Source organism: Myotis davidii, unplaced genomic scaffold, assembly GCF_000327345.1.
Source record: "Myotis davidii unplaced genomic scaffold, ASM32734v1 scaffold528, whole genome shotgun sequence".
In the NCBI taxonomy this organism is placed as follows: domain Eukaryota; kingdom Metazoa; phylum Chordata; class Mammalia; order Chiroptera; family Vespertilionidae; genus Myotis; species Myotis davidii.
In genome coordinates this window covers 120,009-121,443 of record NW_006299388.1, presented here as the reverse complement: position 1 = coordinate 121,443, position 1,435 = coordinate 120,009, and the positions used below count along the sequence as shown (strand labels likewise).

The following is a 1,435-nucleotide window of genomic DNA, read 5'->3' as shown; positions in this document are numbered from 1 at the left end:
CTAGGTCATGTTAAACCCAGGTTTCAGGGCATTCTCCTGTATGCCTCTCAGTTGACTGAGCAACTTTACCCATGGGGGCCTGGCTGCTCAGCTTTCAGCTTTGGCAATGCCCACTGTCCCCGAGTCCCCTCCTGTCACCCAGAGGGATTAGTGAGGTTAAAAGTCAGTTGAGATATTCTAGCCAAGATGTGGAAGGGATGGTTTCTGAGGGTTATGAGGCCCTTTTTTTCCTTCACAGAGCACAGAGCCACCTTGGACATCTCATTTTCCTTCCTTTCCCAGGAAACCCACTAAAGCCAAAGTTCAGGTTGCCAAAGGCCAAGTTCCACTTACCTTTTACTCCCATCTACTTCTTGTCCAGGGAAAGGAAGGGGTGATGGGCTTAACAAGCCAGGGAGTGCCAGGGGAGCCTGTGCTAGAGCTGAAGCTACACTTAGGGCCAGGGCTGGGACAGGGACAGCAGCAGCAGTGGGAGCAGAAGGGTCCATCCTTAGGGTGTCAAGACCAGGCAGACTGTGAGGGCTTCTATTTCTCAGAACCTGCTGCACTCTTGGCCTTTCCTGGTTGACCCTTTATAAGACCTGCCTGGACTCATAAATTATTCAGGGAAGTACAGAGGTGGAGGACTTGAAGGGGGGTGGTGGTGGTGAAGATTTAAGAAAGGCACTCAAAGAGGGAGAACTGGGTTCCTGGGTGTGAAATCTCTCCCAGTTGAATAAACAGAGAGTCAGTGGGGGGTGAGAGGCTATCTTTACCTCCAAGTCAGGAAGAAAAACACAGAAGGGGCAAATCACACACCATTTGCGTGAATACCCCAGGCAGTAGCGAAGCCGGAGGGGGGAAAGGTGGGAAGCTCATTAGTATCTGAAACCACAGAAAGTTGTCAGGCATGGAGGCTGGACAGACAGGCCTTTAGCACAGCTCGTTCCCAACAAGAAGGACAGTTGACTTGGTTAAGTAGAGCGAGGAAGTCACCCGTTATTTCTCAAACTCCAAATACATTTGCCAGGTGCACCTGATATAGGGTGGCTGCCACTAAGCATACCACCTGGATTAGGAAAAAAGGAGGTTCTGGGTAGAGCAGGTATAGTTGCCCTTGGGCTAAACCTCAAGTTTCCTGCCATGCCTCCTCTTTACTGGTTAGCTCATTTGCAAAAGTGCCAGAACAGACTCCCCTTTGCAGCCTCAGCAGTAAGTGGTTCTGTAAAAGAATGCAAGCGGTATTGTCGGGGCCTCCAGGTCAGATTCCAAATTTTAGAGCTCAGGACCTAGGATGCTGGGAGAAGCAGAGTTTTGCCCAGCTGCTAAGCTGCCGAAGGACTATCCCTGGTTCCATGGCTTTCACTTCCCTCACATGTGAGAGGAGGGTGTGAGCCCAGTGGTCCCAAAAGGCCCTGCAGCCTGAACACTCTGTGACGGGGGCTGGGTAAATGGG

At 51.2% G+C, this 1,435-nt stretch overlaps 1 protein-coding gene across 1 annotated transcript in view; it reads right to left on the bottom strand.

Annotated features, from left to right (window-relative positions):
• The window catches only part of RIPPLY1 (ripply transcriptional repressor 1), a 3,177-nt gene extending 2,666 nt beyond the window's left edge, over window positions 1-511 (bottom strand). Inside the window, exon 1 of the mRNA XM_006774834.2 lies at window positions 334-511. Within this exon, the coding sequence (XP_006774897.1) occupies window positions 334-488 (155 nt within the window). The 5' untranslated portion in view covers window positions 489-511. The remainder of the gene's footprint in view (window positions 1-333) is intronic.
• Between the last annotated feature and the right edge of the window lie 924 nt (window positions 512-1,435).